The following is a 25,256-nucleotide window of genomic DNA, read 5'->3' as shown; positions in this document are numbered from 1 at the left end:
GTGTTCTGAGAATAAAAGAACTTTATAAGCAAATTGAGAGTATTTAAGTGGGGTGTAAGGGGTTATGGTTAAGTGATAAAGGCCTGTGAATGAGCAGAATACAAGGATATCACAACACTTTATTGGTGTCAGAAAATGAAAGAAACCACGCTTTGTTTTCGCCCAGATTCACCATTAGGAGGGAAATTGTCGTTATACGAAATTCTTTGTTTCTCGAAATTAATGTAAAATATCAGTGCTGGTCTTGGAAATTCCATTATGTACGGCATTTTTGTCAGTCTGTAAACATTTAGTGATAAAAAGGAGACATTTGGAACAAGAAAACACGTCATAAAACAAAACCAAAAATCGAAGTTTTCCTTAATTTTTCCGTGATGTAACTAACGCAAAGGTCTTTAATAATTAATAATGGATCTATCTTATATAGGACGCATGGCTCTAACATTCTTGCCTAATAAATGGTCCTTTAAAAGTAATCGTCTCTGTTCGACTCACAACAAGCATCTCCGCATAGTCCTCTGCTAATTTTCCACCAGGGAAACAACCTTTACATCGCCACCCACCCCTAAATTCCATTTCAAAAATCGAAACCTAGAAGTGTTACCTTTTATTCCACAGCAGATGATCACAGAAACGCGCACTCCGTAACTTCACTGCTGGACCACCATATTTTCGCTAACTATAATGATCCTCGAGTCTCCCCCCACCCTGCCTGAGAAGAGGATGCGACACGCTCAAGTGCAGGAGCGAAATCAGCCAATTGCCATTTGTGCCATCTAACTGTAAGAAGTTCTGCCACGACTCTGACCAGTACCGTTTAACACAGAATAAGAAATTGTGCCCAGGGGTAATGGACTTCCAAATTTGGCTGTTCTCGCTTTGAAGGAATCAAATTCAGTTTCAAGTAGCAGCTAACTAGGGCCCAGTGCTCATTATGCCTCCTGAGCTATTACTGAACAACTTGCTTTAAGGCTAGTGTAACCATAACTCACATTGGTCCAATCGTTCTTCGGCATGTCATTGGCAGCTTTTAGATGGATCCTAATCAAGATTCCTCTGCTCATGCAGCTATCAAGCGCTTTTTGAAACGTCCTTGGGTCGCAAAACACAGCCATGCACCCTTAAGTTAAATGCCGAAATCACTATCACTGTCTGGACTCGACATACATTGGGGAACTTCGTCACCCATAAATCAACGGCTTTACCATTTTCAGTGAAGACATGAACATGAATCCGTTGGCTTGGCTACACCTGTTATATTTGATGCATAATGTTGATAAGTTAACACTATTTATTTTACAACGATTGTGAAGAAAGTTATATGAAATTAAAATTAGTCCCCCTCGTTGGCACTAAGTTGCGGGGGAGTGTGTTCATGAGTTTGAGGGAAACCGGAGAAGCCAGGAAAAGCCCAGTTGTCCGGCTTGGCAACAACTAACTAAATTATGCGCCTCGGCAATGATCGATTTCGGGTCGCAGTTGTCAGAAGTGAGTAAGCTAACCACTGCTCTAACCGGACAACTCAAATAATGATGCTTTGTGAAGTGAACATTATATTTTCAGCTTATGTGAACTTTTAATTTCAGCTCATGAGGAACTCTCAGTGACAACTTTCAAGGACAAAAAACTGAGCTGGTTTACGAATTCCATACCGCTTAGAGAAAGAAAAATGGTATCCAAGTTAGAGGGAGATTCTACGCATGTGTGGTTTTGACGCACACCAATGGTTAAGTGTGTCAAATCCGTGTATTCCTGAACGTCTGCACACTTTTCAAATTTATTACAGCATAAATATATAGAGTTGTGTATGCCTCAACTGATTGTTTTAAAGCCTTTTGTATACTTTCACATAAACAATGGTTTTATATCGTATAAAACATTGCTTATATGATATTTTTAGATTTTGATGTGCCAAAATATGTAGTAAGTCACCCCTGTTGTACTGGTAGTGGTGGTGGTGCTGGTGGCGGTGTTGGCGTTGGTAGAGTAGTGGTAGTGGTAGTAGTAGAAGCAGTAGTAGTAGTAGCAGCAGCAGTACCACACTAGGCAAAACCATCCACGTTGTTATAATAGCGAAATAATATTTGCTTTTGGAACAATAAATGATGTAAACATTATCTATTATTGTGTCAATGATTATAATTCATGTTCATAAACTGTAATTCATTTTTTTAATAGTTTCATGTGATAGTAAAACAATGCATGTGTTTTTGATATTAATGTATATATCAGTTTTAAAGAACAAAAAGTTAACACACCAGAGCAATATTTTCGACTTTCATCCCACAATATCACCCTCTAACGTCATGAAATTGACAATGCTCTACCAATTCGTCGCCGTTTTGAATTTTTAGAATTATTTTTTCCACAAACAGCACAGTGCATTTATTTTATATAACAACATATAGGTATGTTCATCAAGAATTGTTAGGTACCGCCTTGGAACGGTCAGTAAAATGTAAATAAAATGTAACTTTACTGGGGGTTTTAACCTCACTCTTATCCCAACAATCCTGAATAAAAAGCAAGGTTAAAGGTAAATCTTATCAAAGTATGCATTAACTGGTGGAAACTTGATAGAAATAAATAATAATAGACTCATAGATAAATAAACCACAAGTACTTCAATGATAAGAGATCCCAACTCTCTGCAGACGGATGAATACAATTCAGAGTACTTAATGCAAAGCAAAATAAATTTAAAGATAAAAACACTATCAAAAATAAAAGCGACATATATAAGCTAATCCGTTCTTTCAAATGAGACTATGTAAAATATTTGAAGAAAATGACGTCACATGCCAAAATATTCCGAGCCAGCCAAAGACGGTTTAAAGATAACATGAATCTTCTACATTTTCATAAAATCAAAGGACTGAAAGCAGAGTAGAGCCAGCTACAGACAGTTTTAGGGAACACACAAATCTGCCAAAATGTTAAAATCAAAGGACTGAAAGCTTAGTTATGTAAGGATGCTTTATTCAACCATATATGTTGTTTCAGGAATTCTTCTTCAAGAACTAGAAAGCAAGTACTCTTCAAAGTATTGCCTTTATATCCACGGTTTAAATAAAATCCAAGTAATTCATCTGCCCAACTACCTGCTGGAAACATTTTGATTTTACGAATTTTCTTTAAAAAATGTCACCATAAAAATTGGGATGAACATTAATATTAGCAATCAGCGATTTCAGACTTCTATGGTACTTTGATATAATATTATAATGACCATTTACAAATTTTGAGTAAATTTTCCTTAATTCATAATATTTGAAACCCTGTCTTAGAATTTTTTTTCCGTCATAGGTTTACTGCGAGCGCTGAACTTTTTGTCATATGTACATATTCTAACGAATCTTATCAACTGTGCAATAAAAGCACAATATGATGGTGAATAAGAAATATCTCCACACAAAGAAGGGTAATTAATAAGTTTAAAATTGACGTTTATCATAAAGATTGATACTCAATATATCTTCCTTTACTTTGAGTTGCATATCTAAACAGGAAGCTTTTAAATTGGATGTATAAGATTTATTAAGTTGCAATTGTGATGGGTATAACGATTTAATATGATCTGTTAACACCGGATTATCCATAATGTAGGACTGGTTGCAAAAATTCAAACGATTTTCGGCTACTCGGGGGGATGAGATCCAGCAATTTGAATAGGCTACTTTTCATAAGGGTTCCCTTAGTTATTTTGTTTGGATATCCTCCGATCAAATAAACTCTTACAGAAGCAAATTTCTATTTTAAATCTCGATCTTTTGTTACTCAGGACAATGCATAAGCAAACTTATTAGGCAATATATATATAATTTTTTTTTTAAAAAGTCAACCCTACACGTTTCATTTTGTCCCGTTAATTAGGTTTTCGGCTTGGATCAAAATTGCACTTAAAGTAGCCATTTTCTTTTTATGAGCTCGATTTTCGGCTACTCTTTAAACACTTCAGCAAACAAATCAGCCATTGTGTTTTTGATGAATATGATTGCTATCTTTGTACATATTAATTCGTTGTTTGTGGACATTTACTATTGTTTCAATTTGGAGAATAGTGCACACCAAACACGTCAAAAAACGCAATTCGTTACTACTTATAGTAGTATCTGAAGCATTGCGCCTACTTTGCCGTTATGAAATATATCACAAAGGAAATTAAGTCGCGTGATTATATTTCAACTTTCGATTAATAACATGAAAACTGTTAAGGAAGTACCCACAAACGGGACGTTTACTACAAAAATACTTCAATCTCAAGCATACACTAACAATAAAATCTTAACTCTGATATATGACCTGTCGACATTAAAGTAGTAATTTAAATCAGAAAGTAAATATTTTAAGCCACCTTAATGCTAACGTAAACCGATATCTCATTATTTAAATTCTAAACAAGGGGTTAGTTCAAACATTGGACTGTGAGCCATTTGTTTAGAGTTAATGAGCATGAAAGTTGATCTTAGCTATTTTGTAATGGTCCCTTGTTAAGAATTTTCCTTCCTGATCTTTGCGTAATTATGTTCACACATCCAGCCTTATTATTGAATGGGACGCAACTCTTATTTCGTCGAACATGTTTTCATTTAAGTCCCGTAGCAAAAGGTGCCTTTCTGTGCATGTCTATGCTTCCCAGAGAGTAATCATATCTCCTGATGGAGTCCGACCACTAATGATACCTCTTGACATCGCTCGAAGGTCTAAGAAACATGATGGTGAAATTTTCACCACAGTGAGGTTATATTTAGAGTTCATGATACGGACCGGTACCTTAAATATCAATGCCTTATTACTAAAGGAGTCAAGGGTATTTGCGATTCAGATTGCATCAACAGTTCAAATTATCTCAAAATAATGTGTTACAAATATTTAGCACATCGGTCAAACTTGAATGGAACATGTTTGCACCATCTTAATCCCTTCAATGTCAATGCAACAAGTTGTTGTACAGATGGCAAATGATGACAGCTGTTCAAGTCTGCTCCTGAATTGAACAATTTCGAAAATCTAGCAATGTTACACATCTTAATGTTTCATTGTTTGTGTCCAATCAATACCTTCGTGCTTTGGGGTTTATAACAGTTAATGTAAACTACAAATTATCAACACGCATGAAATGACAAATTAATATTAAAAAGAAAACATAGAGACAGTTTTTACATTAAAACTATGAAATAATAACAGAATAATAAACACAAGGCATAGTTACGCAAAAATACACATTGCATAAAATATAACAATTATTTATAGAACACATATCTACGTCTAAGGCAATGTAATGACACTTCTGACTGCAAGTGCAGAGAAAAACATAGTTAATGGCTTTTCGCCAAAAAATAATTGGATAGAATGGTGTTTTCTAACTAGTTTTAAGGGAAAAACCCTTTTCAAGAATCAAACAAACATCCTTTGAAACAATGTGCGTCGTTATAAGGAATTAACACAATTTTACGAAGGGATATATGATAACATCAACTTGTTGAAATTATGTGTTTTTCGACAGTATGAAGATGTTTTTTTGTCAAAATGTTTGAGACCTTCCAAACGACAATATACTGTTGGTGCCTGATTATTCAATACAAGGCATGCGAACTAGTGACTTTAATTAATTTCCTGGTTAATATCGTTCTTAAATTGGAAATAATTACCACAAAACCGATTTGATTTGGTAGAAGCTTTTGATAAAAATATTCTTTACGTTTCTAAATTTGTGCGGTTTGATTTTATGACCGTACATTTAATATTCTGTAAAATGTGCCTACCTCTCAAAACAAACCACCTACTAGTGTATAACAGCACTTACATATAATGGTTTCTTGATATTGAACCTTAAACGACATAATATTTTACTTTTGACTTGAGTTTTAAAAGAGTTCTGATAATTCAATTGAAATTCATAGTTCCAGAAAATGCGTTTATTTGCACAATTTGTATGGTACTTTCATATTCGACAAATATAGCAATGAAAGAAAACATAAGTAGGCATTTATGGTTCAAATGAATTTTGTCCGGATAAGGTTCCATAGGTCCTTCTTATAACCTATTGAAGTCACCGTTTTTCCTTTTGGTTCATCTTAACTCTTCTTACGTTATGTTTAAGATCGGTTTCATTACATACATTGTAACTGCCACTAAACTTTGATAAAAAGAGATTAAAATTACACCTTGAATAGCCCGAGCATTTGTTGTTTGGAAATGATTCTTAACTTAAAATTTCAATCACTCCGTTTCAAAATAAATATAATTCAGAGTATGATCCAAACCTTTGTGAAAAATCAGTAAACGGCGCATGAACTCCGTGTTGTATTGTATAACTGTACCGTACAGTAACAATACCGTCATTCAATAATTTAACTGTATTTATTGGTAATTCTACATACATTTAGTCCACTTCCCGTGAATGATACAATATCTAGGCTGCCTGCCATCAAACCATCATTGCGCTGATATACCCGTGAAGGAACTGCCATTTGGCAGTCATGTTACCGCTACAACGCTAAAATAACTTCAAGCTATGTAAACAAACAAAGTACCTAACAGACATGGGTCTCCACCGTTTAAGCAGTAAAACTATAACAATTAAATGTAATTACCGACCGAAATAATAAAGACTTGACGTTTTAAAGCTTCAGATTGACAAAATAACAAGTGTTCAATGTCAAGCGTAATTGTAATCGATGTTAAGCGTAGTCAAAACAGTACTAAACATAAAACCGCTTAGAATAAATATCAATCCTATGTATCATAACAATATGAAACAGTTTTTATAGTGAAAATAGCATAGAAGCGCATATTTAATTGATCTTAACCAAATAATTGGGGGCACAAAAACACAAGTTTCGACTTTTCGTTAATTCATGCAGTTTTTGACAAAAGACACTTTCTATGAAGAAAACTCATACGACTGTTACATAAATACTACAACAGTAATAAACATGACAAGTATGTTATACACATAGTCATCCTGATAAATGTGTACACAATCAAGAACAGCGGGCGTTCGTAGAGGGCGGGCATCGTGCCCCCAATTATTTGGTGTCATAAGTAATGCCGGGAAGTAGACTCATCTTTTCGTGCTGCTTGATGGGAAAGTGGCATAGTTTGCCTTCACGGCAGCACCATCGACAGGTCTTAAGGACTTCCAGTGTCTTGTGGAGAATATGGATTCCGGGTGGTAAAAGTGCCGCGGGTTTGTGCTGCTAAGTTTGGGCAGGGTATGACGCAAGTTATATAATGCAAAGGCGTATAGTCCCCAAATATGTAATGAAGTCACTTGAAGGTTTCGCGAATCAAGGCATGAGATTTCAAATGGAGTGTAACAAAAACCTGGAACTGTAGCTGATAGGACGTGTGTAATGCGGAAACAAAGTAAATGATCTGAATTGCTACCGGACGGTGTTTGTGGACGTGGCGCATACCGTCCCTCGAATAGGAAGGGGAATGAGTAGCAGACTAAGGGCAAGACATAGTGACCGAGAGTCTACCCGTGACCGGGGACATGCATTTAGGGCGGCGTGCCGTTGTAGTTTGAGGCAAAGTTGTGGAGAGACCGGTCAAAGTAAAGACCAACAAATTTATGAAAATGTCACAGTTACACAGACTTGGTACTCCCAGAGCTACAAACATATTTAAAAGGGCCACTTTCAACCCTTGGCAATTGATGACCGCGATATCAGCGGGACCAGTGACTGCAGTGTGAACAATAAAGATGAAAGCTATATTGAGGTGGAATTGACTGGAAAAGCAACGTCCAACACGACATCGGAGCCTTATGAACAAGGGGACTCCTTAATTTAACAGGCGATGCTGCTCCATTTCAGGGAGCGTTTTGAGCTGGTGTCTGTCAAGAGCAAAGGTAGTGACATCGTGGTTGACTGCCAAAAGGACAGATTGCATGCTGTGGATATGCGGCAGTGATTATTGGTAGGGGATGGATACAGACGAGGTCAGCTGAGAAGGATAGGTACTTATGTTTTGAGCCGGAATCGCCGGTTTACTGATTTTTGAGAATGTAGACTGTTTGAGCAGCCAGGCTGCTAAAAACGCTGCTTGGGTGCAGATGAACTCAATATGCGTACATTGCATCCTGCTGCAGTCAAGAGTGTCCTTGTATGAAATCACTGTCTTTGTATGATCCTCAAAAAGAGAATTGAACCTTGGACAACGTAAAACACAGCATAAATACTCATGAATCTATATCTTCTGTTGAAACAATGGAGAGATGGACAGGTTCAAGTGCCTGGCAAGGCGGTTTTGCATAATTGGTGTACAGAGGTGAGACAACAGAAATAGTTTCATGCTAGATGGGCTTACGCTTGTCAATCATTAAGACAAAGCGGGTTGTCATTATGTTGGTATTAAGGCTGCGACGGACGTGAATAAAAGAATGAACCGGGACCCCTAAATGGATCATTTTCTGATTTTTCGAACAGCAACATACTAAATGTACAAAAAAAATGACATATATAAAGCGTTTTTAAAGTACACTGTGTTTAATGTAGTTGAGTTATCCGTTAATAAAATAATTTTATTTATACTTTGAACTTTTACATTCAGTAGCTTTTCAATAGGAGTTATCCATCAAAAGTACAAACTCTTTCTGGTACTATTTAAGCAAATGCATACACACGTTTGAAATCTTGGATGCATATTCCAGAAAATGCTATCAACAGCTAGATTTAGTTTATACAAAGTAACAATCCGTGCGCACCAGCATGGTTCTGTGGTCTTGTGTTTACTAATGATTTGTTTTCTGATCAATTAACTTATAACATGTGGTTGATTGTTTTGATACTCTCTGTAAAATAAAACTGTTAACTTTATTATTATTTTAAATACACAAAGGTAGCATAAAGTCATGGTTTAAAGGCGATATTATCTTGATAGTTATAAAGAATACGTTAAACATTATATTTAATAAATATTGTCAACATATTTACGTGTATTAAACTGGAGACATTGCATACATTGTATGAGCACTATCACAGTTCATGCATATTTCAGCATTACATAATGTTATTTATATTATGATAATAGAATGTAGCAAATTAGGAATATGTACTATCACATTTACCTACCTTGGACATACAGGTGCTTAGCTTGGTGACAGATCTTGCAACTAATCGTTTGATATTGTAATGCTCAAGGAAGTATACATTCAATTTAACAAATAAGTTTAGGATGTATACCATCAAAATATAACACTTAAATATGATGCCATGTAATATTCACCTTAAAATTGGTTAATACACATCCCTTTTCATAGTTGGTGTTTTCGTAGTGTCTTATTTATAAAAGGAATATAACATAAAATAAGAATTATAAAGCACGCACATTTTTTCTATACATGTTCATGTTAAGTACGCAGTGTTTTTGTTATGATTTTGCAATTACTAATGCATATACATGATGTTTTGTTTATGTCGTTTTTGTTCTAGTCTGTAATATAAATACATGTATACTCAAGGAAAAGCGATTGTTTGTGCTAGAAAATCGTTTGAACCAGATCAATTAAAATTATACATATAAGGTTACGGTTGATTGATCATGGGCACCCATTTGAGTCTAGTCGTACTTTGAGATAAATTGCAGTTATCGAAATGTGGTCATGTGTACATATGTTGCTTACGGACTCTGTTATTAACGTTCTAACAATGAATGTTAACCGAAATCAGAAGCAGATCGTATATTTTGAGCAAAAACGTGAAAAAGAATGATGCGAATACGTTAACAAAATGGATATAACGGTAAAATATGAAACGTTTCAACTATGGCCCTTTTTCAGATTTTCTTTTTCTGTAAGTAAACATTTAAAAACCATATTGTTTTATGAATAATATATCAGAATTGATAACTCTTTATTTTTTGCATTGGCAATGTGTTTGTGAAAATTAGTATAGCCTTGCTAGAGTTACTCTAGAATTGCGGTCACCTTCATAGCTGCAATTAGTAACAAGGTTTTGTTCCTGACACAAGGCAGACAAAAAAATAAGGTTGTACTTCATGGATTAAGTTTAGTAAGTTACGTTAGTGTAAGAAAATGAAAACATTTGAAAACGGGTACGTATTTGGTATTCTTTCCCTTAAAGTTCTCTCCCTCTACTGGATATTCCCACATGCAGAACAGTCTTGAACACGACTTTAACACATCTACATTAGGAAAGCCTTATTCGGCCAAATATAGCTATGTCAAAGGCCAAAATCAGGGTATCAGTCAAGTTCCTAGAGAACGTATACCCCCTTTTTCTAGCCCGTTCCGTTCTGGATCAGTTTTTGCATTGTTCTTCTATTCAATAAAGAAATCCAACCAATTTCTTTAATCAAGTTTGCAAGTGACACAGACCGTGTAAGATCTGTAACAATTCTAGATGTCTCATATTGAAATTCCTCGAGTGTTCCTTTTTCATATTCAGTACAATTATCCCATACTACTTAAGCATAATCAAGGATTGGTCTTAAGGAGGTAATTAATATATGATTGAGATATTTTCGACGACGTTTTAATTTGAGAGCTTGCATTGAACCAAGAACCTTTTTTTCAGAAGCAATTATGTTTTCAAGATGGTGAAGCCGCGTTCCATTAGAACTTAGAGTGACCCTTTAGTGTTTATGTGTCGTAATAAGTGAGTGTTGTTGAGTTAAATTCAAAATTTCAAACCCAATTTTGAATTTTTTACAGTTGACAGTTTGACAGCGCGCAAAACATTGCTTAAGTTGTTTTGTCCAGTCTGAAACGGTTTGCATGTCAGAAAAAAGTCCAGTTGTACTTGTTAATGCGTCAGCTATGACATTAACGTATATGAGAAAGAGAAGAGGAAACAGAGCCCTATTGTACACCTGATTTAATGGGTTTGAACTAGGAAAAGGATGTGCCAATGAACACTCGTTGACTTCGATTTTGTAATGGGATATCAAGTTGATAACATTACCTGTAATTTCATACTCTTTAAGTTTAAAAATTAGTCCGCGATGCCAAACTCTATCAAATGCCTTGGATATGTCACAGAAAACTAAGGTAGTTGCAAGTTTATCATCGATTTACTTGCTTATTTCATTGTAGATATCAATAAGTGATGAGTTGTAGAATGGCCAGGTATAAATTATGATTGATTTGAAAATAAGATTGTTATGATGCATATGTTTGTATAATGTGTGTTAGAAAACGAAACGTTCCAATATCTTTCCTACGCAACTAATCAGAGATATAGATCTATAATTGGATAAACATGTACTTTCGCCTTTTTGAATAGAGGCATGACGTTTGCGAGTTTCCATTTCAAGGGGTAAGAACATTCAGTAGATTTGGTATACCTGCCCAGCGTATGTTTGGATGCATCTTTCAGCTATCTGATGAATATATTAGTAATCTCAGTTGGAGCTTCGTCAATACTTCCCTCGTTTAATATACGTCAACCAGTGCTTGAAATAAGTGTGGTTATTTGGCTAAAATCCGCTTTATTATAGTTCAATACATTTCTTTCAATTAAAGAATTTGATACGAAATAACGTTTGATGAATTCGTATGTCAAAAAATGATCACCAACGTGTGAAATAGTTTCAGCAACTTCTTAAAATAGGACACTTATATGTTCTGTTATAACGATGGGGTCTAATAAAGTAAGAGAAGTATTCATTACTCTAGTCGGCCTGATAATTACCCATTATATCAAGTTGCGCTAAAATCTAAAGATGTCCGTTAATTGACAGAGCAGATCGAAAGGCAGTAAAAGTGGCATTTCTAAAATGTCTTTGTCATTATCTTACAGCTAGGAAAACATATTTGCCAGTATTTTATTCCAAATAACGAAAGAAACTGAAATTAAATGACAAGTAATGTTTCACTCGAGTCCATTCACTTTAATAGGCTTAAATGTGAAGTCCGAAAATCAAGTGTTATTCAAGTGTACAACCTCAGTTTATTGAAATGTTTGAGTAGCGTAGATAATACAAAATTATTGGTTTAAGCTTTCGTTAAGTGACACCCCCTAAAAAACCCGATATGACGCGGCCCAAGATCGAACCCTCGACCTCCCGCACCGAGGGGGGGATGCCTTAACCACTAGGCCACGTAGACGGTTGTTCAACTGTGCTTCGCACTGGATGTTTTATGATGAAATTTAAAAAAACAAACATATAATCTCATAGTTTTATTCTATTTATGTTTTGTTCAAATAATAAATTAAATCATTACTACAATTTAATAGAATAGAGTGAGAAAATGAGATTAATCACAGTTATGTATTAGTCAGACAATAACATAATCTACTCAAAAAGTGTCAACTCTAAATGGCCCTGATTAAAAGAGCAAATACACAGATTTCGACACCTGCTAGAACATAAGTGCAACAAACAAGGGATGCACAGCAGGGAATCAACAAGCCAGACATTCATTCCTTAACTAGGCATTTAAAACTCTTCATACCGCTACACTTTTCAAACATGTACATGGCGAAAACGTGGTGTTGTGTTTTTGTATTATGAGTTTCGATTATTAAAGAAATCTGGCCAATTGACGCTATGAACGTCTATTATTCGTTCGTAGGTTTTTATCCGATCTTTTTTGTTTGCATTGTTGCATTTTCATAAATTTGAAACCTGAAACGATATATTAAAATATTATTTACGAAAGGACTCGCACTTCTTATATCTGAGTTTTATTTATTAAATACTGCCCTTTTAAGTGTTACGGTTAATTTAAATATGCCACTAAGTTTATCAGTCATATTCATAGTATTTTAAGTTTTTTAATTGTTTGCGTTTTTGTGTGTGCTCGTGTGTGAGTGTGTGTGTGTGTGTGTGCGTGTGTGTGTGTGTGCGTGCGTGTGTGCGTGTGTGCGTGTATGTGTGTACGTGCGTGCTTGCGTGTGTGCGTGGGTGTGTGTGTGTGTCCGTCTGTGTCTGATTGCGTGCATGCGTGCGAGTATGCGTGCGTGTGCGTGCGTGCGCATGCGTGTGTGCACGTGCGTGCGTGTGTGTATGTTTTCGTGCGTGTAGGTGCGTGCGTTCGTGCTTGTGTGTGTGTGATACTATCATGATAAACATCACCTTTCAGAAAGAAATTTATTAAGTATTTATATTCCGTCCTTGTATTCTGATTCATAAATGATTTAGCATATTAAACGTTAAGGAAGCTTTTAAAACAAGAAGTTTACTTAAAGCATACTCTTATCTCGAGCATGCAATTACAATAATACCTTTAATCATCTTGTTTATACGGTTTATTACAAACTTAATTGATATAGCAGATAAGGTTGAGATTATGGCTAACAATGCACCAAATCATTTCATAAGGGGTCTATTAACAAAGCAATTGATCTCAGCTATTTTGTCATGGTCCCCTGTTACAAATTCTTCTTCCTGATTTATGCTTGATAATGTGCAAACATTCAGCGTGATTGTTGAAAGGGACACAACTCGAACTTTGTCGATCTGAAAATCTGTTTTTGTTTATGTCCCATAGTAGAAGTTGTGCGTTATTGTATGCCTGTGATTTTCCAGAGTTATTATTTTCCAAGATGTCCGTATGTCCACTTATGATTCCTTTTTAAATCGCTCTTAGGATTTTGAAATATCGTGGAGAAACATTCACCACATCGAGTAGACGTTTAGATAGCAGGTAGAGGCTCCATTATGGGGGAAAGGGCACCGGATATAGCTAAAAAAGTGATAGATCGATAAGCGTTTGAATTTGACACATGTTAAGTTATTGATCTTTTTTGTATTTTATTGTGATATATTATTCAAAATCGAAGAATTTCGAATTACTTGTTTAATAAACGACTATGATGGTAATGTGTCTCCTCTCTTGTATAAAAGCACAATTCTCACCGAAAGTTGCATGATCGCCCACAAATATTCAGTATGGTGATACTATTTCAAACATTTAACAACAAAAAGAAAATAAGAATAGAAACTGAATCGATTTTATTGTAATTACAACAACAAGTATAGTGTACGATATTAATACGATATAATTTGTTGTTACGGAGAATTTGTTCATGACTTAATGGTTAACTGGGGATGGATGGAGCAAATATATATATATATATATTAAGGGGACAGCTATTAAGTGGACTGAGAATAGTAAATGTATTTAGAATAACGAGACTGTGATAATGAAAACAACCCTGTTTCCTATTCGCAAAGTTGGGGAAATTTTGATGTCGTCCATATGAGGGAAGAAAGTAAACAAATGTTGTTGTGTTTTTTTGTTTGTTTCTGAACGTTCTTCATTCTCACCTCTCGATACGCTCGAGTGTCTTTACGTTCGCTGTTCAGCCTGCCAGAGCAAAAGAGTAACTAGTTTCTAGTATGCAAAGCAATGAAAATGGAGTTTACCCACAATAAATAATTACTTTTGCAATCATGGAAGCTATTCAAACTTGCAGTTTCAAGTTCAGTTAGTAAACGCGAAACATACCTACTAAGACCGTGCAGTTGAACCTATAAATAATACACTAAAGGATATGATTGTAATACGTATCAGCTGGTGCGTTCCAATATCAAGACGGACGCGCTTTAATGCACCTATATGTGATAAATGGCGTCATTGAGTCAACGTATATGTCTCGAGACCGTGCTGTGATTGAGTCTCAGGACGGTTGCAACTCCAGATTCCACAGAATCCTCTTCTACCGAGAAACTTGGCTCTTGGTTTTGTTAAAATACGCATTAATGAAAGATCGTCGCTTTATGTTATCTATGTTGTGGTGGCGGCCATTTTTTTAGTCTACGAAGTTCGTATGCCACCCTAAGAGCTTTCGTAGAACTTTCAGTAGATCTAAGAAAATATTTTATCAAAATAGCAAACATAGCATGATAAAGTAGCTTGTGAGAAACCAAACACCAGGATAATATCTATAAATGGAAATAGTATTCTCATGTCTTTTAGTTAAATTATTTCTTGATATACAATTTTCTAATTCCATTGATGAACCATGAAACCAATACTAAGTATTCCTGTCCTCGGTAGATAAACAAAACCCGTTTTCCAAAAATGGAGACAATTACAATGCTGTCTAGGAAGCTAACATTCAATCGTGATCTCCAGAATTTGCAAATAACGTTTAAATTCTGATTTTACGGTGTACTTCTTTCCGGTTTTTGTTTTTAACAGTTTGACAGTTGTAACTGTTTGTTTTAACAGTTTGTTATATAAACATTATATAATCCTTCATGTACATTTATTTAGCAAATTTCATTTACGTTACGGAATCTGGAAATTAAGAAAAAATGCAAATAAACTGTACTGCTTTATTGTATTAGGGCAAAGTTAAAAAGACAAGTAAATTTTAATTGTACACACGTTTCAATCGACACACTTTTTGTATCAAACAATAACCCAGAAATCTCTTTTAGCAATCCACAAAAAAGACAAAAAAACGAGGGAGACTTTTTTTATAAAAAAAATCAGCTATGTTTTTGAAATGGGTGAAATCTATTGCAGTCGGTTGATCCGCGAGATATTGTATCACTTCTCGTTGCTTGCGTGCTTATAATACGCAACCTGTATTCTCGGTCAATATATACTTAACGCAAATATTTACCATGAGACTACGATCAAATTAACATCAGTAAATACATTCAGATTTAAAAAATTGTCACACTCCCAATATACGTATTAAAAGTGAATTTGTAGAAACCAAACAACATAATAATATCTTTAAATGGAATTATTATTCTCACGTCATTCAGTTAAACTAGTTCGTGGTATACATATTTCTATTTCCAATGACAAACCATGATTAATAGTTGCTTGTTCTTGTGCTGTCCTTTGGTACCGAACAAAATCACGTGGATCCAGATCATTTAATGCCCTCAAGAGCTATTGAAGATTATGAGAAAATAACACTTAAACACTTAAACAACTCTCTACTACCTTGCTGCTGTGTGCAACTTATTCAAGGATATTGACCAAAATAGCAAGCACAACGTGATATTCTAGCTTGTGAAAAAGATCACAGTCAGTTGTTATTTATTCCTGATTGGAGATTGTTGTCGTTGTTTTTGCATATGCAGCAACTTTTATATCCGAACGGCTGCAAGTGAAACTGTGCAATAAATATTTTGTTGATAGCAATTATATTCCATTATACGCACGCTATCGCACCGTAAGCTTGTCATTATGTTACAACACAGTCATGGCACACGAGACTGCCCCTCATTATTGAAATTTTGACAATTTCCCATATGTGGGAAAGTATATTATAGAATGATAGACATGAAAGCATATACTTGCTGTAAACGCTATAACATTCCAGCAGTTTCAAATGAGCCATCGAGTGCCAAGGCGACTTGAGTAGAGAAGACAAAACAATGGAACCTTATTTGATTGAAATGAATTTTGTTGAGTCTTTAAAAGAAATAAGTTTGTATTTCAAAGCTCGATATATGACAACTTTACACAAGAAATAGACTATTTGCAGTCGTTTTAATTGTTCAGTTTATTTTAGTTTGTTATCTAGTTGAGGGAATAACAGTTGAAAGCAACTCAGTGGGCACAGGGCGACTTCTCTTCATTATACCGACCAATTACAAATATCATTTCTATTATCTACAGCAACAAGACAAACTCCACGCCCAGGGATAAGATAAGCTACATAAAGACAATTCATACCGCTACATTTTTTCAGACATGTGCATGACGAAAACGTTGGTTTATGCTACTGTATCGTCATTTATTAAAGAGTTTTTGCCAAGTGATACTTTATGCGTATATGGCTCGTTCGTTGTTATCCGATATTTATTGTTTGCATAGTTGCATTTCTGTTGAACTTGAAATGAACTATTAAATTATAGCATCTATGAAAGAACTCGCGCTTCTGATACGTTGTAACGGATATTATACTAAAGTCCATTAGTCCTATTCACATGTTATAATAATTTAAAGAATATTCATTTTCAGTCATTCGCGAGCAATTGTAGTATATATATAAACGCGTGTGTAAATGCCTGTGTGCGTGCGTTTGTGCTTGTATTCGTGCTTGCGCGTGTGTGTACGTGCCTGTGTCCGTATGTAGCAAACGTGTGTGCGTAATGCTCAATTAAAAGAGCAAAAAAAAGTTGTGAAAAATTTCACAATGAACCAAACTAACTCACTAAAAACTTAAGTTTGAAAACATTTGCATCATGTGTTTGAGAAATTCTAATTAATACCGCATGATGTCGTACACCAATACAAGTTTGACTGCCCGTTCTGTCATCATCCCTGCCGCCTGTAGAAAACGTTATTAAACAAAGTTGCATCAAGGAATCGGATAAAAAAATAGCCACACAATACTGGGTCTATGGAATTACTGAAACTTATATAAGTACATAGACCTGACTGTTCGAGTGGGGCTGGGGTTTATACTTTATTGTGTTTGGTGGGAGGAGATATCAAGTTCGGGCACTATAGTTTTGTACTCTAATTACCGCAATACAATTATAATTTTTCATATACAATATTATGTGCGTGGAGGGTAGGGGGCTTTGGTTCATACTGTATTTTGCTGGAGAGGTACAGTACACTCAGCGACCCACTTTCCTCGCTAACTCTGAGGGATAAAGTGGGTTTTCGCTGAGGTAAAACTATTCCCTCGCTGTAAATCCTCAGAGCTCCTCACGGTCGCTTGGTTACCGCAGAGTGTAATATGAATGGAAGCATCGGACGTCGTTCAATGACCGGCGGCGGAACTCCGCATCTGATGAGATCAGCAAGAAATAAGTATTTTCTGGGTTTTTTAACGGGTTTTTTTTAGATATTATTCGACACACAGTAGATTTTGGGCCATTTTCGAAAATTCTGAGTAGATTATTGCTCGATATTGTCAAATGATCGGCCTTTATAGATAAGTAACAAATTGCCTCGTCAACAATAGACCCTACGCCAGTAAGACCTTCCTAAATGTTGACCGGCTTCCGATTGAAGAAACCATGAGGCATTTCCAGACCGATTGGAATTCTTAAATTGTTATATTTCCCGCGCGTTGTCGCAAAAGTTGTCAACATCGATGGATCCCCTGTCAATTTACACGAGTATATAACCTTTACTGCATCAAATACTCTGAAATTCTTCAGGCCGATCATTGCTGTTGCATTGAATGTTTATTTTGTTATGTCGAAGCGAAGTTCACTTTAATTGGTCACCTATGTAGAACAATATTATGGATTGATGAGCTTGAGGGGCGTTTGTGATTGTCCATTACACTAGATTTGACTTAATTCTGTTCCGTCAAATCTGTCAACGAGACATGGATATACTTTTTCGGTCGCCGATCCATACGAAAATGTAGGCTTCTTATTCATGTTCGTTGTTTCGCCTTTCATAATTTTCAAAGGTTTGTGTTTCTTCTGGAGGTTATAGTCCACATAAATTCATGTTCAAATTGTGTTCAATATAAGCTCATTTGTTATGCATCATTTTGTTTATTTACACTTTTTTCAAATTATTTACAAAATTGTTCCACCTTATTGGCACACTACTAAATTTCGAATGTATCTGTTTTTGTGACAATATACGCGCAATAGTCAATGCAAGTGCACTTCGTTTAAGGTCGCCGTTTTTGAACTGGAGATTGCTAATATGCGATCATGGAAGCAGGATGATGATACTGATGCTGATTCCGATACTGATAATAATGCTGATGATGAGGAAAATAAGATAAGAATTTAAGACTTACATTGTACAAACATTTTATTTTCACAAAAGGCGGGTAAATGTAATAAGTTGTACGATGACGATACTAATTATGTCTTTATTCAAGCCAGTACGGGTTGAGGTGATCCTTGCATAAAACAGTATCAAATTACCACATTAATTACATAATTAAGATCATAGCATCATGTGGATAACTAGCTTAAGTTTTTTTATATAGTATATATGTACTGAGTTGTTTGTGGAGTATTGAGTTGTTGTTCCATGTTTCTTATTTGTGATTGTTTGTTTTTGTGTTCCATGTCTTTGGCGTTTATTCTGTGCCATTGAACGGGGTTTATGATTAAACGTTTGGGTTCTAAGCTTGTTTCTGTAGTTTTTCATATAAATATTAAAAGAAATAGAGACATTCATTTCAAAACTCGCAAATATTGTCCACAAGAAACTAAAACAAACGATGTCCCGTAGAAAATCTGCATGAGATTAAATATGGACATTTGGAGAAGAAAACATATCGAGGTGAAAATTACGACAAAAATAAGAAAGAATATTAGACAAATACAAAATCGAAAACAATAATCAGCCGACAGCAGGATACGAAACCAGGTTCTGAAATTTCATACGTGGACAATATCCAATACGCAAGTTTAGAAAAATAATTGTACAGGAATTTAAATATATATATAAAATATAAAGAATGTATCAAATTTAGGCGTAATATGTCAACATAAAAACCAAAGTTGTCATCTTTTGAATGCTACATTGTTTGGGTTTTCTGGACATTCTTTGGAACACGGCTACCATTTAAGTTTAAGCATTTTTTAACATGCAGTATGTGCCCAAATTTTATCAATTATGTTTTGATATTTATTTCAATTTTTTGATGGCAATTTAATCTTTTTTTCGTCTTTTTCACGTAATGGTTTTGCCGTCTTGGTCAAGTCCACTTCTGCGTATTTTGTTATTTCATCTGAGCCGTGGATGACTATACGCTGTTGTTCCTTTGTGGGGTTTGAAAAAGTCAACTCTTCGTAAACCAGTCCATCTTTGTTTACATTCTCCTGTAAAAAATAAATATTGTAAGGCTAGCAAACCTCACCGTAACGTTTTAAGTCTTTGTGACATACCTATTGCGTTAACGACAAAGATATGGACTCAGCATTTAATACATTATACACAATACATATACAAAATAATAGGGTAATAAGAAGATGCGCGTGGCCAGTAATAAGCGCTTCAAAAAGCTACAACATAATGTATATCATCAGGTTGTGTATTGATTGTTTATTTAGACAAAATCGTTTTCTTTTCAAAAATTGATCTAAAAATATTATTGTATATTTATGGACAGTAATCTTGAAAAGCAATTTGTTCCAATATATTTAATAATTACAGATGTTTTGTTTAACCAGTATTTTTCTAATATATAATTTATTCTTAATACAAATATAATAGCAAGAAGACAGTAGACACAGGGTCTTTCTTATCACATGCATTACCTTGTTACCGGTGGAAGATAACTATCACGTATTTTATATATGTCTCATTAATTATTTAACCTTATCAATTAGAACGATTGTAAACAAAGTAATTGGAAATAACAATTGCTTACTAATCTCTATGATCGGTTTTTTCTAGGCAGACATACTTTTATTTCTAATTTTCTAATTTTATTTTCAAAATCAAATTTTGTGAATAACGAAGTTAATTTTTCATTGAAATCATAAGACCATACGTTATATATTCTTTAGAAATGCATTAATGAAAGCGTCATCACTTTCTGTTTTTAAACCTGTAAATGACGTCATGAATGTATTACAAATTATGACGTCATCAAACCGAATGAGACTTTAGCACTTAATACATTTAACATGGAGATGCAGATGAAACAGCTAAGTGTATTGTTTGTTATGAATACCAGAAAATCAATCATAAAATGCAAAAAATAAAATTAATTAGACACTTGTCCTAATAAAATACACTATTGATATCGTCAAGTAAATGAAATAGTTAGCTCGCTAGATACTCGCTATTTCTCAAATGTTTGTAATAGATGAAGACTCGTGACGTATACTATACAATTTATATCAATCAACCCCTTTTATTACCTAAGTTATTAGTAAATCCTAGCAGCAGTATGATGTTATTAAAAATCAATTGAAACCATTTCGCTGCTAATTAAGAACTTGTCTCCAAGAGAGTGCATTTATGATGGCACTCACCGTATCGCAATGCATCGTAGGAATGTTGACTAAAGTTTTACTTCATATCTAACTGATATCCAAATGAATCATAGTCGCAATTGATAATATTGCATGTTTATTAACCGATTATCGTAAAATAAAAAAAAGGTTTCTGAGAACACCTACCGACAATATTTTAATTATTTTTTTGTCCAAATACGATGTATATATTTTGACAGTCTAAACTCTAGTAGTGTAATTGTTAAAGAAATGGTGTCTTCTGTTGTGATTTGTCTGGTATTCATGTTACATTGTAGACAGATACATACAAAGGCTATTGTTTGGCTGTAACACGAATAGATACACTTCAGCTATATATTGAACTAGAAGTACGTTCGTTTTAACTTTAACTTTGCTCGAATGTCAATATTTTGGATATTGCTTCTATGGTGTGTCCTAACAAACTACATGGATACAGGGTCAAAATTTGTAAATGAAATTATAATTTATTTTTGTTTTTAAACAATTCATAAATGATATAAATTATGTGGAGTACAGTTGTATGCTTTATTTAGAAATACAGTGGTGATGCCTGTGAACTTGACATTTGAATTACATACACAAAAGTCAAAGGGTTTCTATTTTGAAAGTTTAAAGCAATTTATCCATATGTTAAGAGATTTTCGACACACAAAATGTGTATACTGTAAATCTCTACATAGGAACACCACCACAGTTATAGTCAAGAGTAAAGGTATCACAAAAGCTACCCTTTACGATCATTTTCAATTGATATGGAAGTAATTGTGTTCAGTTAACTAAGAATTATATCCTGTTACTTTGTTTATTGAAACACTATAAATAACCGTAAACTTATTAAGAATCTTTAAAATATGGGGGAAAACTGTTTTTTCCGTGTTGACGTCATCACACTCGGTATCTATGTTTAAATCGCCCCCGAAATAGTTCTCAAAACTGCTCAAGCCTTTTTCAATACGTTTATAGTCACAGTCATTGCAATTTAATACGTCAATATTAAATCAAAACACGAAAACGCTTTTAAAAGTGCATACACATGAATCAGTCACAAGACATTATCTGATGATGTAACAATTATTCCGCAAATCGCAGAGTACAGTGCAAAGGTCATGGTTCAAGATCACGAGTGTTTACAAACAATCGCCACATAGTAATGGATATAATTCATTTTGATTGTTTGGGATGTTCAGAACTGCACTTTCAAAGAAATACTTCATTTCTGCTGTAATCGAGATTTTGTCATTCACAAAAGAAATAGAATTAACTATTGTTTAATGCTGCACAGTTTCCAACATTTGCGGGTGGGATAAGATTTTCACCTCACATGTAGATTTTCTGGTCGATTATTTTGCCAGTGTCATTATTATGCAGATTGATGGGACTTCATGGGCGAGTGATTGTTGAGGTCGGTTGTTGGCGGACTATTAATAAGATACTGAAACATCATTAGTGTTTTTCCTCTGACATTTAAGAAAAGAAAAAGAGCCCGTTTACGCGGTCATCTGTCCAACTGACTGTAGATAAACATCACGTGATCTACTATTCTAATAAACTAAACTTGTTTAGCACCTTGTTTTTGGTCGTGATCGTGCGTACGTCAGTTTTGTATGATATGCTTAAAAACAAATAATAATATAACTACAAGTTTCATATTTCTACATGTGATATGAAATGAACAAAACAAATCAAAGTAACTAACATTATGGTATCACGGTCATATATTGTCGTGCTCAGTAAAATGGCTAAGCCTATCATAATGGAAGTCGCTCGTACTCAGTGCTATTTATAAAGCGTGTAATTTATCTGACTTCCAATGAATAGTTATTCGCTGGAATAAAGCAACACAAACCTTAGCTGTTTCCTTTGCCAAAGGCACATCATGATTTTCATGGTTATCGACACCATTCGCCCCTCGTGGATTTTCAGTGTTTTCGTATTCATCTAAAATATATACCTACTAGCTATGAGGCGTAGTATATAATTCATCCACAATTAAAGTCTAATTTAATTCAACCTTTGTAGGATAATATTAATGTATTGCTAATCATCAACAGGTTTAGCACAGTTTGTACAGTAGGCTTAAATGTATTGCATCTTACCCGACACTATATTTTCTTTAGTAAAGTAAGTTTAAGTGACATATAAAACTAATAGGAAAATAAGCTCAAAAGACCACAGACACTTCCAGCCGACCAATCACAGAAGCCAATGTGCGAGGACCCCATAAGAAACACTTTCGCCATATGTCTCATCTCGCAAAGCACCAGTTCTTGCGCGTATTGAAATCCAATTATATTTTAAAAAATATAATCATTGAAACAAAGATCTATTTTATCCCAACATCCATTAAAATATATGTATGCCCATTTGCTGTTTGTGATCTCGTTCATAAAGATATATTTAATAAGTTTCATGCAGATGATATATTTGGCAACATTGGTTCATATATTTTTACAGAGATGGAATAATAATAAGGTTGATATAAACCACTGTTAAATTGCATATGTTTTTTTCATGCGCAATTGATCAGCTGAATACATACAACAGTTATATATTTTGAACATTTCAATTAAAACAAAAGTATACTTCTTGTTATATCATTCTTTTGCTGACCTTTCAAGTTTTATTTACCGAGATGGCGATTAACACATACTAATTGCAAATTGAAACACTTTTGCCATTTTCAGATTTTATTTTAAATAAAGCGTGTGCATAATCATAATAATATCATTTATTCCACTCCCTGTACCAAATCACAGTAAACTTTAAAGTCAAAACTTTCTATTTCTTGTGATTTTTGTGTTATCAATAAACGTGAATTAAATGAAATTGGCAAAACTAATTCAATTTTTAGTTCCAATGATGAGTTTTCTATTTACACGACGAAATTATATTTCAAGACTTCATTTTGCGGATCAATAAATATAAAATTTAAAATAATGACATTGGGTTAGCCGTTTTACTGTCAGATCTGTACGCGTCATAGCATATCCCGTATTGTAATGTTGCCTTCTTTTTCACTGTTGTCAATCTTGTTATGGAATTGTAGCATTCAAACTTTTCAGATATTTTATATAAGATAAAAACAGAATAAACAAAAAAAAGTTGAAAACATTTAAAGGTTTAAAGTCAGAATTTCGAAACTTTGGTTTGTTGCTCGAAGTACAATGTTGTAGGTTTTTTACCATAAGGTAGATGGGTATTAAGAAGCTTTCAATAGGCCTATTTGAACCTGTCATTTGTGTGTTTTCCCTAACTGTAAAAACAAATGAACTCACCAAAGCCGAGGGAAGAGTCTTAACTGTTTTAAAACCTTTTCCTATTTGCATTCATAACTAATTCACGCATTGCTGTCTTATTGTGGGTTTAAAATGGCACATAGAAATCGTACAAAAACAAGAAAAGTATGGAATATTTGTTCGTACATGCGTCCCGATAAGGGAACCTATTCTATGTTTACATAATTCAAAAGATTGCCTTCGATTGGACATATATATTAGGTTTAAATAATTTTTATTATTTAAATCTAACCGTTTAATCAAATCACTTTTTCTTGCGCACATGGTTTGATTTAGAAATATATGTTTTTATTCAATCAGTGATCACCCAATTTAAGATATTGAATTGATCCACGGTAAAGTTGTAAACACGGTCGTATCATAATATGTAAGGCAAAAAAATGAATATGGCGGCCATTTGGACCAGAACACAATACAGTTGTATTGTAAGATATTATAATTGTACATTTTATGTTTAGAAGTTGTTTTGCAACTTCCAACAAATCCTGCTTAAACTGCGATTAAACATGTGCAAGCCAATATTACTTAGTAGACACTCCAGTCGCCAAAAGGAAGTTACCTTCGCTGTCCTTCGCTTCCCTTTTTAGTTTTGATGGTTGTTCCGATGACGTTTCGCCTACCAAAAAATAGTTATTAAAGCCAGAAGACGTATTTATACGAATACAATAATATTCTTTACTCAAAATAAATGTTCACCTCATTAAGTATGTGTTTATATACACTATCGATCTTCCTTGAATGCAGGAAGGAAATATTTATTTTAGAGTTTCTAATATAAATATCTATATCTCAGTCAATAGCATTACCCTTTAAATTCGACTTAAAATATATATTTCGTCCGAGGTGAGGTACATTAACTTTTAAAAAGAAAAATATACATATAATGCATTTTTCACGTTGCGTTGTTTACTATCGTTAGTTTTGGCAGGCCTGGAGCTAACATCATCGCAGCCATGTTGTCTGAGTTTTAAAATTTTGCGGGAGTAAAGGTCCAGCTGTACAGCTTGGATCCAAGCCAAATATCGGATAAAGTTATTTAACTTTTTTACATTCAGCGATTCAAAAGAACGCCTCTGATTGGCTGAATGAAATATTATG

The 25,256-nt window shown here is 34.4% G+C and overlaps 1 protein-coding gene across 1 annotated transcript in view; it reads right to left on the bottom strand.

Annotated features, from left to right (window-relative positions):
• Nucleotides 1-18,700: 18,700 nt before the first annotated feature.
• The window catches only part of LOC128234320 (CD166 antigen homolog), a 97,741-nt gene continuing 91,185 nt past the window's right edge, over nucleotides 18,701-25,256 (bottom strand). The window contains exons 12-14 of the mRNA XM_052948495.1: nucleotides 24,718-24,774; nucleotides 22,709-22,800; nucleotides 18,701-19,698 (exon numbers count right to left, since the gene is read on the bottom strand). Of these exons, the coding sequence (XP_052804455.1) occupies nucleotides 19,510-19,698; nucleotides 22,709-22,800; nucleotides 24,718-24,774 (338 nt within the window). The 3' untranslated portion in view covers nucleotides 18,701-19,509. The remainder of the gene's footprint in view (nucleotides 19,699-22,708; nucleotides 22,801-24,717; nucleotides 24,775-25,256) is intronic.

This window comes from Mya arenaria, chromosome 5, assembly GCF_026914265.1.
Source record: "Mya arenaria isolate MELC-2E11 chromosome 5, ASM2691426v1".
NCBI lineage: Eukaryota > Metazoa > Mollusca > Bivalvia > Myida > Myidae > Mya > Mya arenaria.
This window is presented reverse-complemented; position numbering and strand designations above follow the sequence as displayed.